At 42.7% G+C, this 15,964-nt stretch overlaps 1 protein-coding gene across 23 annotated transcripts in view; it reads left to right on the top strand.

The window, feature by feature from the left end:
• The window catches only part of LOC145344815 (regulating synaptic membrane exocytosis protein 1-like), a 743,305-nt gene that overhangs the window by 694,099 nt on the left and 33,242 nt on the right, over nt 1–15,964 (top strand). For 19 of the 23 annotated variants that reach the window (XM_080191997.1, XM_080192005.1, XM_080191995.1 and 16 more), the window contains 2 exons: nt 3,623–3,761; nt 11,596–11,705. In XM_080191997.1, the coding sequence (XP_080048123.1) occupies nt 3,623–3,761; nt 11,596–11,705 (249 nt within the window). The remainder of the gene's footprint in view (nt 1–3,622; nt 3,762–11,595; nt 11,706–15,964) is intronic. The other 4 variants (XM_080192001.1, XM_080191992.1, XM_080191986.1 and 1 more) reach the window with 1 other exon arrangement.

Below are 15,964 nucleotides of genomic sequence, written 5' to 3'. Positions count from 1 at the left end.
TGAATTTCTTGACACCAAAAACAATGCCCAATCCTTCTTTTTCAATTTAGGCATAATTCTCCTCTGTCTTCATCAGTGGCCTCAATGTGAAAGTGATGAGCCTTTCCTCTCTATTGAGCAAGATGTGTGACAGTACAGATCCGACCCCATAAGGCAAGATGTCACGTGCTAAATGTAATGGCAACTGAATTAAATGAGTTAACATTTAACATGCTTTAACATGAAGCAAGTTAACATGCTTCACCTCCCAGTAATCTTTTCATGACCCAAGATCCATTCCCTTGGCTGCCCTTTACCCAGCAACCGATGCAGGGGTTTTAACATGGTTGCCAGATCCAGGATAAGTCCCAGGAAGAATCTCAGTTGAGACACATTATATGGTCTAGGAGCCTTCATGATGGCCTCCATCTTCTTGGGCGCCTTGTGTAGTCCATCACCATCAATTATAATGCCCAGTGACTCGATTGAGTCCCTAAAGAACTTGCATTTCTCTCTTTATACTTATAGACCATGCTCCTGTAAGCTCTTGAGGGTTTCTCCTAGGTTCCTCAAATTCTCCTCTTTGGTGGAGCCAGTAACCAAAATATCATCCAGATAGCAGTGGATTCCTGACAACCCACTTACTATGGCACAGTGGTGCACTGCTGCCTCATAGTGCCAGGGTTCCAGGTTCAATTCTTGGCTTGCGTCACTGTCTGTGTGGAGTCTACACATTCTCCCCATGTTTACATGGGTTTCCTCTGGATGCTCCAGTTCCCTCCCACGGTCCAATATACATCTATGGCATGCTAAAATGCTCCCTTGGTGTTCCTGAACAGGATTTTCACAGTAACTTCATTGCTGTGTTAATGTAAGCCATGAATGTGTGACACTAATAAATAAACTTTTTTAAAAACTTTAATATCGGTCCATGGCCAGTTGGTGGTGACGTGATGCCAAAATAAGTCACTTGTAACGGAAAAGTGTGTCACTATCATCATGCTTTACGACCCCCATCTGTAAATCAGCCTGCAACAGATCCATTTTTGTGAATTGCTTTCCTCTGCTAGTCTACTAAATAGATCTTCAATGAGGACAAGTGGGTATTGATCCATTCACGGGGCTGATATGAATGGCTTTAAATTCACCACAAATCCTCACAGTACCATCTGTTTTTCACTATCTCTGGAATAATTGGATGGCCCATTCACTGGTGATTACTCGTTCCAACGATCCCAGATTCACTATTCATTCCAGTTCCTTGGAATACCGTGTTCAATTCTGGTCGCCACACTGCCAGAAGGATGTGGAGGCTTTGGAGAGGTTACAGAAAAGATTTACCAGGATGTTGCCTGGTATGGAGAGCTTTGCTATGAGGAAAGGTTGGAGAAATTTGGTTTGTTCTCACTGGAGTGACGGACGTTGAGGAGAGACCTGATAGAAGTCTACTAGATTATGACAGGCATGGATAGAGTGGTTAGTCAGAAGCTTTTTCCCAGGGTGAAAGAGTCAACTACTAGGGGCACAGGTTTAAGGTGCGAGAATAGATGAGACAATTCTCTCTGCTAGTTGGATCAACAGTCATAGATCATTAGATTGAAAATCATTAGTAAGTGATTTAGAATGGGGGTGAGAAACTTTTATTCATTTAAGTAGTCTCGAATGATTTACCTGGAAAGGTGGTGGAAGCTGATTCCATAAATAATTTTTAAAGGAAGTTGATGAGGATACTTGATAATGAAGAACTTATAGGTCTATGGATAACAAGTGGAGATTTGGGACTACTTGAGGAATTTGAAGAGCCTATCAGAACCAGCAGAATCTCACAATGTAAGGGTGGCATGGTGGCACAGGTGAGCACTGCTGCCTCACAGATCCAGGTTCAATTCCAGCATTGGGCGATTATCTGTGTGGAGTTTGCACATTTTCCCTGTGTCTGCATAGTTTTCCCCCAGTTGATCTGGTTTCCTCCCACAGTCCAAGATATGCAGATTTGGTAGATTAACCATAGTAAATGCATGGGGTTCAGGGTTAGGATGGGGGATGGGTGAGATACTCTTTCGGAGAGTCAGTAAAGACCTGATGGGCCAAATGGCCTCTTTCTGTGGGGATTCTATGGTTCTGTGAACTTGGGATATGACTCGTGTGACAGGCCATGATTTGGCGAATTGAACCAGGCTATAACATTAATCAAAGTAGTTTTAGCCATAAGCTGCTTTCATTGAAATTACCTCAATCATCTGCTGTAGTTGGTTTGGTATTGCATACATACCAACAGATACACACAGATATTACACTGTATTGCTGGAGTTAGTGATTAGTTTGTAATATATGTAAATGATTTGGAGGAAAATGTAACTGGATTGATTAGTAAGTTTGCAGATGACACAAAGGTTGGTGGATTTGTGGATAGCGATGAGGACTATTAAAGGACATAGCAGGAGACTTGGGCAGAGAGGTGACAGATGGAGTTTAATCCGGACAAATGTGAAGTAATGCATTTTGGAAGGTCTAATACAGATAGGAAATATACAGTAAATGGCAGAACCCCTAAGAGTATTGATAAGTAAATGGATCTGGGTGTACAGGTACACAGGTCACTGAAAGTGGCAATGCAGATGGAGAAGGTACTCAAGAAGGCATATGGCATGCTTGCCTTCATCAGTCGGGGTATTGAATTTAAAAATTGGCAAGCCATGTTGAAGCTTTATAGAAGCTTGTAAGGCCGCACTTGGAATATAGTGTTCAATTCTGGTCTCCACACTACCAGAAGGATGTGGAAGCTTTGGAGAGGGTACAGAAAAGATTTACCAGGATGTTGCCTGGTATGGAGAGCATTAGCTCTGGGAAGAGGTTGGAGAAACTTGGCTTGTTCTCACTGGAGGGATGGAGGTTGACAGGACACCTGATAGAAGTCTACAAGACTGAGAAGCATGGACAGAGTGGATAGTGAGAAGCTTTTTTCCAGGGTGGAAGAGTCAAATACTAAGGGGCACAGGTTTAAGGTGCGAGGGGCAAGGTTTAAAGGAGATGTACGAGGCAGATTTTTTACACAGAGAGTGGTGGGTGCCTGGAACTCATTACAGGGGGGAGGTAGTGGAAGAGGATACGATAGTGACTTGTAAGGGGCATCTAGACAAGCACATGAATGGGATGGGAATAGAGGGATATGGTCCCCGAAAGGGTAGGGGGTTTCAGTTAATTTGGGCGGCATGGTCGGTGCAGGCTTGGAGGGCCGAAGGGCCTGTTCCTATGCTGTAATTTTCTTTGTTCTTTGTTCTAGTAAGTGCAGTTTGAGAGCAGGAAATTGTCACTCAGTAGTAAAGTAGCAGGATGTGGCCAAAGTACCAGTAGAGACTGTACCACAGCACCTCAAAAATAGACTGAAATTGTAGTTATAAAAATAAGGTTAAAGAGAGAGTAGTAATCCAAGTAGGGTATCAGCTATCAGTATTTTAACTTGAATATTTGCAGGAGGCTGCTTTAACCTGGCTTGAAATTTCACAGTCTGGTAACTTTGTACCAAAGCAGCAATTGGCTCATCAAAGATCTTTCTAGACTTTGTTTTTATTCCTGTGCTGTTATTGGATGAAGCAGATACTAAAACATTGCTCAGTTATTTCAAAGTTCTATTTGTTCACAGAAGCTGGAGGGAGGAAATCCAAAAATGTCATCCAAAGAAGCACAGAGACTGGCATGGCAGTAGAAATGCGACGCATGACACGACAAGCTAGCCGTGAATCCACTGACGGTAGCATGAACAGCTACAGTTCAGAGGGAAAGTAAGTACACTGCTGGGTAAGCTCCAAGAGAATTGAAATCCGTAATCATTGATCCTGGGTTATAGGATATAATTATCACCAAAATTTCCAGTTTCTGAATAACCGAGGAATATGATTTAACAATATGATAAACCTGGAACTAATGTTACTCTTATGTCAGAGGAAACTTTTAAAAAACAATAATTAAAGACAAAAATTAACTGGCATTTGAAAAATAAAAATGGACAATAATGAGTTAGTGTGGGCATATTAAAGATGTTTGGCTAACTTGACTGAATTCTTTGACAAAAGACCCTGGTTAATGGTGCTTTGCAAAGAAGAAATTACCACATGAGGTTTTTGATTGCAGGGCGTAGTTAGGATCTGTCTGAGTGTGTGGTAAGAGTAGAGTCAATCGGAATTGGATTGTTATCTGAAGAGAAAAACCATGCAGGTCTGTGGGGAAAGGATGGGGAAGTCAGATGGATTACTCCAAAAAGCCGGGACAGACATTGCAGGCCAAATGTGCTGGAACTATTACAAACAGTCCAATGACTTTAAGCAACAGTTCATGTAGTTGATGTTTATATGGACTTTCTGAACTTCTTTGATGAAGTACCACGCAATAGACTTAACAAAATAGAGAAGCCCAAAGGATTCCTAGGACAGTGAGACAAGATTGGCTCAGGGATAGATCAAAAAGAATAGTACTGGGTAGTTGACCTACAAGCAGGAAGGTAATATGTACAGTGATGTTCCCCAGGAGCTGCTTTTAACACCATGCTTCTTTGTGGAGGAACTGCTTTACAATAGCAGAAGTATCAGATAAGTATCAGTAAGGGACATGTTGAGTTGGTTGGTAAAAGAACTTGGGCCGCACTTGGAATATAGTGTTCAATTCTGGTCACCGTACTACAGGAAGGATGTGAAAGCTTTGGAAAGAGTGCAAAAAAGATTTACCAGATGTTGCCTGGTATGGAGGGCATCAGGTATGAGGAGAGGTTGGAGAAACTTGGTTTGTTCTCACTGGAAGGTGGAGGTTGAGGGGTGACCTGATAGAAGTCTACAAGATTATGAGAGGCATGGACAGAGAAGCTTTTTTCCAGGGTGGAAGAGTCAATTACTATGGGACACAGGTTGAAGGTGCACGGGGCAACGTTTAAAGGAGATGTACGAGGCAGATTTTTTACACAGAGGATGGTGGGTGCCTGGAAATCGTTGCCAGAGGAGGTGGTGGAAAAAGATACGATAGTGACTTGTAAGGGGCATCTAGACACGTACATGAATGGGATGGGAATAGAGGGATATGGTCCCCTAAAGGGTAGGGGGTTTTAGTTAAGTCAGGTAGCATGGTTGGTGCAGACTTGGAGGGCCGAAGAACCCTCCAATTTTCTAATTTTCTTTGTTCTTTGTTCAACATCGTTGGTACTAACGGTATTGATAAACTGAAAAATAAGGTCTTGCATCAAGAATTCATGGAGCTAGGCAGTAGATTAAAAGGCAGGACCTCAAAGGTTGTAATGTATGGATTGCTTCCAGTGCCATGTGCAAGTTTAGGAGAATTGTGCAGGTGAATTCACCTCAGTCCTAAATTTTGTTTTATTCATTTATGGGATATGGGGACCATTGGCATCAGCATTTATTGCCCATTCTTAATTAACCTTCAGAAGGTGGTGATGAGCTGTCTTCTGGAACTGCTGCAGTTCCTCAGATGTAGGTACACCACAGTGCTGTTAGGAAGAAAGTTCTAGGAATCTGACAATGCAGGAATGGTGATATATTTCCAATGGTGATATATTTCCAAGTCAGGATAGTGAGTGACTTGGAGGGAAACCTCCAGGCTAAAATATTCTCAGGTATCTGCTGCTCTTGTCTTTCGAGATGGTTGTGAGTTTGACAGGTGCTGCCTGTGAAAACTTGTTGAATTCCTGCAGTGCATCTTGCAGATGGTACACATGGCTGCTACTGCATATTGTTGGTGAAGGGATTAAATATTTGTGGAAAGGGTGCCAAACGAGGAGGTGTTGCTCGCCACAGGATTCCTAGCCTTTGACTGACGCTGGTAGCCAAGGTACTTATATGGCTAGTCCAGTTCAGTTTCTGGCCAATAGTAGCTCCTAGGATGTTGATACTGGGGGAGTCAGCAATTATAATGTCATTGAATTCAAGGAATAAAGATTAGATCCTATCTTCTTGCAGATTGTCCTTGTCTGGCATTTATGTGGCATGAATTTTACTTACTAAATAGCATACCCCTTATCCTGAGACCCCTGGTTATGGATTCCTGTTTCCCATCCAGCAGAATGTTCCTGCAGCCATTATGTCAAGCTGTATGAGAATTTGATATGCGACAACGAAATCACCCCTCATTCTTCTAAGGCCCCTTAGATTGAGGCCAGTGAGGCATTTTCATTTTTATAGCCTCACCAATGTTAAACTGGATACAGTTGACAGGTCGCTGGCATTGCTTTACCTGCCCATTCCTGCTACCATTATTACCACTTCAAATACCCAGACATGCTCTTCCTTCCAGTATGATGATTCCCATGATTCATCTTGTGCAGGTTTTGTCTCATAGACTCAGGGGCTACTACTCATCCACCCTTCCTCCAGATTCCATACTCATCTTTACTTAATCCCCTTTTTTCCCACTCTTCCTTTTTTTGAGGTGGGGGGGTGTCATCTCATTTTGTATTCTTTTCATATCTACTTTCTCTGGACCTGTGATGTAGGCTGCCACTAGCTCCAAGGTCCCTACTTCTGCACTCATTTGCTGTTTTATCTGCCCACTGTTTCCCTATTGGATAGACCTTCTGGTGTGCCTTAACTTTTATTACCATGGTTTGTCAGGGTAATTGTGCAGCCTATGCTATGTGTGTTGCTCACAAGAGGTCATATTCCCTCACCAAGCAGTTACATCGTCATGAGCGACCACAAAAGCATACCTTCTGTCACTATCGATATTCAAGGTGCAGTCTTCAGCTAATTTGAAGGCTTCAGCGTGGAGCGTAAGTTCAGCAACCTCCTCCTAGAAACTTTGATCAACAACAATTTGCTCCCATTGTCTACCATTGCCTGTCCTGACCCAGGGCTCTCACCCATCCATAAACAGGGTTAGGTCAGCATCTTCCAGGGTCTCCTTGTGGATCCTGCTGGGGTCTTCTGAAGTGACAATTTCCTCACATTCATGTGCGTCCTCACTGTCCATAATACCTTCCACAATATTGGAACCAACTGTTCTGATTTATCCCTTGTCAGCCTGTTGAGACTGTCATTAATCTACCAGTTTTAACAGTGTAAGTGTATTGTCCAATACGACCTCTCCAGACATCACTACATGTTTTCTAACCTTTGTAGACCAGGTATCACAATAGTACCACAAAGTCTAGTGTTTCTTCTTGCCTTCCTGCACTCTTCAATGAACCAGGGTTGATCCCCTGGCTTGGTGGTAATGGTAGAGTAGGGGATATGCGGGGCCATGAGATTACAGATTGTGTTTGAATACAATTTTGCTGTTGGTGACCCATCACACCTCATGGATGTCCAGTTCTATGTTTCTATACCAGTTTGAAATCTATCCCATTTAGCGGTGGTAGTGCCACACAGCACAATTAAAGGGTATCCTTAATGTGAAGACAAGACCTGTGCGGTGGTAACTCTTACTGTCACGAACAGATGCACCTGTGACAGACAGGTTGTTTAGGACAATGCCTTTTCTTGTCACTGATTCCCTCATCGCTTACCACAGTCTCAGTTTAGCAACTATGTCCTTTAAGACCCAGCCATCTTGGTACCACTGAGCTGACAGATTTCACCCTCTGATGTTGTGGAGTTTGAACCTGGATTCTGTCTGAACCTTGGGTCTGTGGATTACTAGTCCAGCAACAATGTTACTATTGCCATTGCCTCCCCCACCCTAAAAGACATTAGTGAACCTGAAAAATTTTACAACAATCAACAATGTTTTCATCGTCATCATTATACTTTTAATTCCATATTTTTATTAAATTTAAATGCCATCGTCAGCTATGACTGGAATTGAATTCGGGTCCGCAGAACGTTACCCTGGATCTCTAGATTACTAGTCCAGTAACAATGCTGTCAAAGGGGAGGTGTGGGCCGTTGAGGTGGTGAGGTCTAAAGGGATTTTTTTGTTTCATTCTTTAAAATTTTTCACACAGTGCCTGAAAAGAGGCCAGCCTTTATGCCTGCCCATCTTCACACTCAGAGGCAGAGGGCCCAACTTCCAATACAGCTCATTCTCCGATCTCCAAACCCCCACGGAACACCAGTCCCAAATTTCCCCTTTTCCCTGCATGAGGTTCACAGAGCCAGGAAATGCCAAAACTCTGCACATTTGATCTTGAAGCAAAAATCCAGGTCTCTGAAACTAACTACTTATTCCAATAACAGTATCCCAGTGCAAAAGTGGAATATGATGATGTATCTATTATTTGCCATTTGTAGTCGTTGGAGCAAAAAAAGCCTGATGGGAAAAATTAGCTGGAGAAAATATGGCTAAACTGAGCTGTAGAAATCAGTAAGAGAACATCTCACATTAAAAAAGAGCAAATAGTGTCTTTGAGCAATGAAAGCCAAATGATAAAACCCAGATGAAAAAGTTGATTAGAACTGGACTATGTCATCACCTATAGTTAGAGTATGTTTTAAAGTGTCACAAATAGGCTTACATTAAAACTGCAATGAAGTTACTGTGAAAATCCCCTTGTAGCCACACACTGGCACCTGTTCAGGAAAACTGGGGGAGAATTTAGCATGGCCAGTGCACCTAATCAGCACATCTTCCGGACTGTGGAAACCTGAGTACTCGGAGGAAACCCATGCAGGCAACGTGCAAACTCTACACAGACCGTGACCCGAACCCAGGTCCCTGGCGCTGTGAGATAGCGGTGCTAACCACTGGCCACCATGAAGTCCTCATACCTTGGTTCAAGACTGCAGCAACCTGTGCCAGGCTCAGACTGTTTGACATTCAGCTGTGCTGTCTCTATCGAAAAGAGAATAGAGGCATTGAGACATTAAGCAAAGAGGGAGGAGCTTTGTGTGGATCACAGTGACCTGTTTTTGTGCTGTTGAATTCTGTGTAAAATGCAATCTGCAACTGAGATCCTCTCACGTATCTTTGTCATCTCTAGGCCTTGATTATTCCAGTTCTCTTCCATGCTCCATAAGCTTCATAGAATCCTACAGTGCAGGAGGAGGCCATTTGGCCCATTGAGTCTGCACCGACCACAATCCCACATAGGTGCTATCCCCATAACCCATGCACTTACCCTGACACTAAAAGGCAATTTAGCATGGCCAATCCACTTAACCCGCACATCTTTGGACTGTGGGAGGGAAAATGGAGCACCCTGAAGAAATCTACGTAGACACAGGGAGAATTGCAAACTCCACACAGACAGTGACCCAAGCCAGGAACTGAACTGGGGTCCCTGACGCTGTAAGGCAGCAGTGCTAATCACTGTGCTACTGTGCCACCCTTTAGCCCATTCTCATCTCAGGCCTTTATATCCTTATTCAGATCTACATCACCAATCACTTATTGTATTGACTTCCAATCCCTTTAAATCCCTTAATCACCTTGAACTTCTCTACCTCTGTCACCTCTCTCAGATCTATTCATAACAGGGACAAAGAACAGTACAGCACAGGAACAGGCCTTTCGGCCCTCCAAGCCTGTGCCGATCACATTGTCCTATCTAAAATAAAAGTAAAGTTTATTTATTAGTCAAAGTAAGGCTCACATTAACAATGCAATGAAGTTATTGTGAAACTCCCGTAGTCGCCACACTCCAGCAACTGTTCGGGTCAACACACCTATACAGTACATCTTTCAGACTATGGGAGGAAACCGGAGCGCCCAGAGGAAACACACACAGACATGGGGAACGTGCAAACTCCACACAGGCAGTGATCCAAGCCAGGAATTGAACCTCGGTGCCTGGCGCGGTGAGGCAGCAGTGCTAACCACTGTGCCGCCTGGTTTCTAGACCTACCGCTTATATTCTTCTATTCCCCATTTGTTCATGTGCCTATCGCAATAAGTCTTAAATGTGGCCTCAACCATCTCACTTGGCAATGCATTCCAGACCCCTGTTACCTTCTGTGTTAGAAACTTACCCTGCACATCTCCACTGAACCTTTCCCCCCTTATCTTGAACTTGTGCCCCCTTGTAATTGTCATTTCTGCCTGGGAAAAAGCTTCCAACTGTTCAACCTATCTATGCCTTTCATAATTTTATAAATTTCTATCAAGTTGTCTCTCAGCCTCCGTCCTTCCAGGGAGAACAATCCCAATTTATTCAATCTCTCCCCATAGCTAATACCCTCCATACCGGGCAACATCCTGGTAAACCTTTACTGCACTCTCTCCAAAACCTCCATGTCCTTCTAGTAGTGTAGTTACCAGAATTGGACACAATACGCCAAATGTGGCCTAACCAATATTTTATACAACTGTAACATAATTTGCCAACTTTTATACTCAGTGCCCCATCCGATGAAGACCAGCATGCCATATGCTTTCTTCACCACCTTATCCATCTGTGCTCCCATTTTTAAGGAACTGTGGACTTATACTCCTAGATCTCTCTATGTGTCTTGACTCCTGATTGTTCTGTCATTTACTTTATAGCTCCCACCTGAAGTGACTCTACCAAAATGCATCACTCTCATTTGTCTGGATTAAATTCAATCTGCCATTTCTCCGCCCAATTTTCCATCTTATCTATATCCTGCTGTATTCTCTGACAATCTTCATCACTCTCCGCAACTGTCAATCTTAGGATCATCCGCAAACTTGCTAATCAGACCAGCTACATTTTCTTCCAAGTTATTTATATATATTACAAACAGCAGAGGTCCCAGTACTGATCCCTGCAGGACACCATGAGTTACAGACCTTCATTCAGGAAAACACCCTTCCACCACTATCCTCTGTCTTCTATGGCCAGACCAGTTCTGAATTCATCTAGCTAGTTCATCCCTGAACCTGTGCAATTTAATCTTTTGCACCAGGCTGCCATGAGGGACCTTGTCAAATGTCTTACTAAAGTCCACATAAACAACGTTCACTGCCCTTTCCTTGTCAATCATTTTGTCACCTCTTCAAAAACCTCAATTACATTATTGAGACATGACCTCCCACATTCAAAACCATGTTGACTTTGCTAACAAGAAATTCTAAGCAGCCATTTAGTAGAATATTTCCAATAATTCCAGTATTTGTAATTATTCTGTTGACCGCTTCTGTTTATTCCCTGGGATGAGACTGGCAGTTGACAGTCAGTTCAGTGACTTCCTTGATGGGCTGGAACCAGCACAACTTGTTGGGAGACAGACAATACCTAACTGTCTAGCTGGATTTTCTGTTCCTATCACTCGCACCTCCTTCTTCCTGTCCCTTGCCCTATCTTTCTGACTCTCCATCTCACCTTTGTCCAAGACTTTGATCACCATACTCTTCTTTTGTCTCTTTTCCTTGCACTTGTCTTGAGTTATTTTTCAACATTAAAGATACAGTTGAATGTAAGCTCCAATGTGGTTTGGTGTTGAATTCTAACTGGTATCCTCGAGAGAGGTGGGAAGGAAAATTTGAAGGGGTAAAAGGAGAATAACTGAGACAATGAAAGGTATCCTGAACTAATGGCCTGATTCCAGAGAAGGCAGCTCAGGATACTGGAGAATGTTGCCAATGGTTTTCGCCCAGGAAGTTGCAATTTCCCAACTCGTACTTGTGAGTGTTGCCCATGTGTAGAGTGCTCAATTAATTTTAAGCTGCCATTTACCAGAATATTTTCATCAGCTCTAATTGTCCTGTTGTCTGCTTCAGTTTATTTCCTGGGATGAGACTGGGAGCTGACAATCAGTTCAGCGACTTCCTTGATGGGCTGGGACCAGCACAACTTGTTGGGAGACAGACATTAGCAACACCTGCCATGGGTAAGTGAAGAGTTATCAGAATTACATTGAATATCTCTGAATATCTCTTAGCCAAAATAGAGCACATATGGAAGAGCTAAGTGTTTAATTTAACTCTGCAAGTCTTTCCATGTTTTGTTTAATCTTTTTCAATGATACTATTTTTAATGTTATTTTAAAATGAAAGTTCTTTTTTCTTGTTCATAATTTTTGTATTTAAAATTGAATGTCCTGATAATTGAAGAAGAGATTAACTAGATGAATATTGCAAAGTTGTTAAATACAGGCTTAGCACAGAATGAAAGAAAGTTCTTCATAATATGGCGTGGTCTCCCTCAGAAACCTTTTACAAAGCAATTTTTCCCAAGTTAAAAAGTCCCAGGGCAGGATTTTCTGGCCACGTGAGTTTCAAGACTAGAATTTCGCAACCTGAGGTGAACGCTCTTGCTTTCTGTGCCATCTGCTACGATTCCTATGGCAGGTGGGTTGGGAAAATTCCACCCCTAGTTTTTATCTTTGGCCACCCACACTCAACACAGAATTTAGCGAGAAGTTCTGTAGCATCCATTGTGTGCAAAAATTTTAAATATTTTAAAATATAATTTATGGGATGTGGGCATTTCTGGCTAGGTTCACATTTGCCTTCTTAGGGTGGGCCTGGGTGAAATGCTCTTTGGGAGAGTCAGTGCAAACTGGATGGGCCGAATGTACAGTGGGGATTCTACGATTCTAACTCTTCATAGCTGAAACACTCATTTAAACCTCCTTTGCACCCTTTCTAGTGCAGTCACATCCTTGTTGATGAGTGACTTAGGGCAGAACGTGCAGATGGTACATGTAGCTAGTGGAGGGAATAAATGTTTGTGGATGGGGTGCCAGTCAAGCAAGATGGTGTTGAGCTTCTTGAATGTTGCTGGATCTGCACTCATCCAGGCAAATGCCTTGTGGATTGGGTTTGGGGAGTCAGGATTTCCAGCCTCTGACCTGCTGTTGCAACCACATGTGCCAGGACATTCCGTGCCCAAATTGGCTTGATCAGTCATCTTCGGACACACTGCAACCAGCCTCAAAATGACTAATGTTGTCGAGGTCCTCATCAATGACAATGGACGAACAACAACAGCAACCACAGTACTTATGTGGCTAGTCCAGTTCAGTTTATGGTAAATGGTAACCCCCAGGATGTTGGTAGCGAGGGATTCAGCGATAGTACTGCTATTGAATGACAAGAAACGATGGTTAGATTCTCTGTTGTTGGAGATGACCATTGCCTGGCACTTGTGTGATGCAATTGTTACTTGCCACTCGTCAGCCCAAATCTAGATATTGTCCACATCTTGCTGCATTTGGACATGGACTGCTTCATAAGAACATAAGAAATAGGAACAGGAGTAGGCCATCTAGCCCTTCGAGCCTGCCCCGCCATTCAATAAGATCATGGCCGATCTGAAGTGGCTCAGTTCCACTCTCCCGCTTTCTCCCCATAACCCTTAATTCCCTTGTCTGTCAAAAACCTATCTACCAGTGTCTTAAATATATTTAGCGAGGTAGCCTCCACCACTTAAACGGGCAGAGAATTCCAGAGATTCACCACCCTTTGAGTGAAGAAGTTCCTCCTCAACTCCGTTCTAAACTGTCCCCCACCTCATCTTGAGGCTGTGCCCTTGAGTCCTGCTGTCCTTTCTGAGCGGGAAGAATCTCTCTACCTCTACCCTATCCATCCCTTTCATTATCTTATACGTCTCTATGAGATCCCCCCTCATCCTTCTAAACTTCAACGAGTACAGACCCAGTCTATTTAGTCTCTCTTCATAGTCTAACCCCCTCATCTCCGGTATCAGCCTAGTGAACCTCCTCTGCACTCCCTCCAATGCCAAAATATCCTTGCGCAAGTGCGGTGACCAAAACTGCAGACAGTACTCCAGCTGCGGCCTCACCAGTGCCCTGTACAGTTGCAGCAAGACCTCCCTGCTTCAGTATCTGTGGAATCACAAATGATGCTGAACATTGTGCAGTCATCAGCGAACATCTCACTTCTGACCTTATGATGGAAGGAAGGTTATTGATGAAGCAGGTGAAGATGGTTGGGCCTCGGACACTACCCTGAGGAACTCCTACAGTGATGTCTTAAACCTGAGATGATTGACCTCCAACCACACAAGCATCTTCCTTTGTGCCAGGCATGATTCAAACCGGTGGAGAGTTTTTGCCTGATTCTCATTGACAATAGTTTTTCAAAGGCTCATTGATGTCACACTTGATCAAATGCTATCTTGATGTCAAGGGCAGTCACTCTCACCTCACGTCTCGCATTCAGCTATTTTGTCTATATTTGGGCCAAGGCTGCAATGAAATCTGGTGAAATCTAAACTGAGCATCAATACTAAGCAAGTGCTGATAGCACTCTTGATGCCCCCTTCAAACACTTTGCTCCAATTTATAGAATTGTTACGGCGCAGAAAGAGGCCATTTGGCTCATTACACATCAGCTCTCTAATTGAGCATCGTGATTTTGTGCCATTCCCCTGCCCTTACCCCACACCCCTGCACATTGCAAAAAATCTTTATTTTTGCACACTAAGGGGATTAATAGATATAGGGAGAAGGTAAAAATAGAAGATCAGCATGATTGTATTGAATGGTGCAACAGGCTTGGGGGACCTATTGGTCTTCTCTTGCTCCTTTTCCTTCTCGTATACTGACTTATATAAAAGCTACCAACACTGGAATGAGAAAAGCAAAATGCTGGGACCACTTAGCATCCTTGGACTGTTCAACCATATGGCTTCCTATCAGAATAGGGGAAAGAATCAAAGGTAAGCAAGCGATTTAGTAGAATGAGCAGCAGGAGAATAATACAAGAAATACCATGTAATAACCTGCTGTAAAATGAAAACAAACAATGGTGGATCTTTAAATTTGAGAACAGAAAGAAACTAAATAAAGTAAAGATGACAATGAACTGGTGAAAAGCTGAGGCAGTTTGAGCTGATGTGATCCCTACAGAAAATTGGCAATATTGGAGACATTATCAAGTCTGATAAATTGGATAAATTCACAAAATATGCTGGGGTCTATTGAAAATAGAGAAAAGGTAAGCCATATTTTATGAAATGCTTTGGTAATATTCATATAGGCTACATCAAATACATGACCTTCATCAACCATAGGTTGTGACCTCATAAATATTAAATGATGTTCTTCAGACACAGCCTTTCACAAATCCATCTTTGATTAATCTGTGCCTTTCTAAATGGTAGATTGGAGAAGTTGTAACTTTCTCCTTCACAAAGAGAAGGTTGAAAGGAGATCTATGTTCAAAATACGAAGGGTCTGAACACAGGACATAGAAGCTGTTCCCATTGAGAACCAGAGGAGAGCTGGAGGCAATATGAGGGAAACCTTTTATGCAGCAAATAATTAATGCACTGCTTCGGAGTGTGATGGAGGGAGATTCAATCATGATTTCAGAAGGGAATTAGATGTAAAAAATATTATAGGGCTACAAGTTAGGTTAGAGGAATTGGGCCAGCTGAATTACTCTTGCAGCTTCTAATGTGCTGTACCATCTACAAATCCAGAATTCAATCTGTTCCTGGTTTCTTTCCCATATGTGATGTCGTGTTTCCCAGATTTTGTTTATTTTAATTTCAGATTTCTAGCATTTGCAATATTTTTCTTTCTTTTCCAATGTTTTTGATATTTAATTTAATAGGGGCTTCTATTGTTGAGACATTCTTTCAGTCATATCTTTCAGACATAAATGTTTGGCCTCTAGGTAATGGCATACATCTGTCCCAGGACAGATGTCTGTCACAGTATATGTCACTCCAAGATTGAACATCATTTATTGTGGCTATTGAGGCCAGTTTTTTAAAGGCAGTCCCTTCTGCTGCTGGCACAGATGAATAGCGTAGGTCCGAAGTTGAATTATATTTTTGATAGATGTGGACTCTTTTTTCTGCCATTTGGCCATTTCTTTTATCTGCTTTTTCCATGCCCTTACTGACTGTCCATAAAGCCCCAGAAACTTGAAATCTCACTGACAGATATCCTTGTCATTGTAGACCTAGGTATCCTATTGCTCTTACACAAGCTCACCAGAGGATGTTGCTGTCATCCACTCAGCTCACATTAGAACAAAGAACAAAGAAAGTTACAACACAGGAACAGGCCCTCCAAGCCTGTGCCAGCCATGCTTCCCAACTGAACTAAAACTCTTCTGAGGACCATATCCCTCTATTCCCATCATATTCATGTATTTGTCCGGATGCCCCTTA

Source organism: Carcharhinus amblyrhynchos, chromosome 7 (genome assembly GCF_965287045.1).
Source record: "Carcharhinus amblyrhynchos chromosome 7, sCarAmb.v2.hapA, whole genome shotgun sequence".
NCBI lineage: Eukaryota > Metazoa > Chordata > Chondrichthyes > Carcharhiniformes > Carcharhinidae > Carcharhinus > Carcharhinus amblyrhynchos.
The sequence above is the reverse complement of the archived record's forward strand: the minus strand, read 5'-3'. Positions and strand labels throughout refer to the sequence as shown.